Source organism: Microplitis demolitor, chromosome 9 (assembly GCF_026212275.2).
Source record: "Microplitis demolitor isolate Queensland-Clemson2020A chromosome 9, iyMicDemo2.1a, whole genome shotgun sequence".
NCBI lineage: Eukaryota > Metazoa > Arthropoda > Insecta > Hymenoptera > Braconidae > Microplitis > Microplitis demolitor.
The window spans coordinates 12,239,044-12,241,141 of NC_068553.1; the positions used below are offsets into that span (position 1 = coordinate 12,239,044).

Here is a 2,098-nt window from a genome sequence, read left to right on the forward strand (position 1 = left end):
AGATTTCATTGCACTGGTGACATCACTGCCACTTTTACTCTTAATCGGTACAGCCCAAGCATACTTTGAAAAAATATCTATAACAGTTAGCAGATATTTGTTTCCTTTGTTTACTGTTGCATAAGGAATCATTTCAACTAAGTCAGCTTGCTAAGTTTCATCAAGTGCTCGTATGTCAACATGACGACGTTGATAATTTCTGCGTGCTGGTCTGTGCAACTCATACGCTATTACTGATTTCTTGTCCTCCATTGTTAACAAAAATTCTAGCTTCCAATTCTTTTATTCGCTGTGTATTTCTACTGATTAAGTCTTTTTGTAACTTTATACGTTTTATTTTAACTTTTAGTTCTTGATTTTCTTTTTTTAATAGCTTCACAGCAGAGTCGAGTGTTACCACTTGAGAGTGTAAATGTGAAATGATCTCAGACTGATCATTCTTTATACTATCATACATTAAAGACAGCTCGTGATATACAAGATCACGTGTAAATTTTACAGTTGCTGCATCGCTATCTTCAGCAGGTTTGCCAACATGACACAGTCTCTTGCGCTCAACATCATACTGTCCGTCAACAGTTACTTGAAATCCTCGTCCAAGTGGTCCTGGCGGTCCACTGATTACAGCACCAGTTGGTAGTGAACGTCCAAATATATCGATACTCATTTTTTGCTCTTTTCACTTCAACAGTCAGCAAATATGTGGCATAGATTTGACACAGCAGATGCTAATAAATAATCCCCGCTTCTCGTAGCTCTTCGATAATTGATATGATTTCATTGGTGTGACTTGGATTTCCAGCTGCTTGAGATGCCATGAGTAAACGCAGACGGTCAACTAGTTCATTTGGATCATCCCAGTAGACATAATCCATATGTGATTTTTTCTTTTTCGCAACCATAAAATTCGGTAATCCTTTACCTCTTGATAAGTTTGCATTTTTATCGAGAAAATCGGCAATATAATTATTATACTTGATTGTCGAGTCTTCATAAAAACTACCATCTGGTTTATAATTTTTTCTATGAGTATTTGTCATTTTGATAATTTCGAGATATTTATTTTTATCATTCTGCGTGACTTTTGAATCATCCGGCGATTTTTCAAATAATAATTCCAATAAACCAGGAGTAACAGAGTAATTTTTATTTTTTATTCTAATCTCATTATCGTCAAAAGTTATTTCAGAATCACCAATATAAAAATCATTAAAACGTCGACGAATACCATATCTCATATCAATATCTTTACTTCTTCTGTACACTTTAGCTAAATATGATTTTATTTCACCACTCACTGGCTTAGCGGGGGTACTCGATGCAGCAGGAAATACTTGTGTTTCTTCCAGAGTTCCACTTCTATTTTCAGAAATAATACTATTATAATTACTAGCATCATCAAATTCTGTAGCATTATTCACCGTTGAATTATCATCTTTAAATTCTTCTTTGACTTCTTGCTTGATTTCTTGTTTGATTTTATGCACCCATTGCCTTCTCAGCTGTGTCTTTACCCAACTTGAGCATTCTGTGCTTTCGTCGGATAGCATCACTAGCCTGGGATATCTGATGTAAGAGATCTCTCTGCTTTGAAAGCTCCTCGGTCTTCATGTTGATGGGTTAAAGTTCACTTAATCTCTGATGACTATTTATCAAGTACAACTTAATTTATACTAATAAAACAGTCAAATCCTTTTCTATATCTACCACTATTTAGTTCACTGTCTTTGTCAATGACGACAAAACCATATTTACCATCAACATCATTCCAACATGCTGAACACAAATCTTTGAATAAATTGTATGACATATCAGTATTTACATGATCATCATACACATGCTTCAAGTTCATTTCATCTTGTCGAAAGAGAACTATAAAATTTGCATTGTCGCGTATCAAATGCTTAGGAATACGTGTATAAGTCTGACAGAGATAAAAACTGTCAACATCTTGATGTCGAACCATACAAAAGTATGCTCTGATATGATCTTGTTTTTCACAAGCGACATCATCAAATATCATCAATGAGTTTGGTTTTGCATCTTCAGGTTTCAGTACTTCTTCGTGCTCGTTGAATGTAAAAAATCCAATACCTTC

General features: G+C 34.7%; 1 protein-coding gene across 1 annotated transcript; it reads right to left on the bottom strand.

The window, feature by feature from the left end:
- Positions 1-728: 728 nt before the first annotated feature.
- Positions 729-1,550, bottom strand: LOC128668550 (uncharacterized). The gene has a single exon (XM_053741711.1). The coding sequence runs from the start codon at positions 1,548-1,550 to the stop codon at positions 729-731; it is 822 nt and encodes a 273-aa protein (XP_053597686.1).
- Positions 1,551-2,098: the final 548 nt, after the last annotated feature.

Excerpts from the sequence above, each read along its gene's own strand:
- LOC128668550 (XM_053741711.1), bottom strand. The coding sequence starts at position 1,550 with ATGCTATCCGACGAAAGCACAGAATGCTCAAGTTGGGTAAAGACACAG.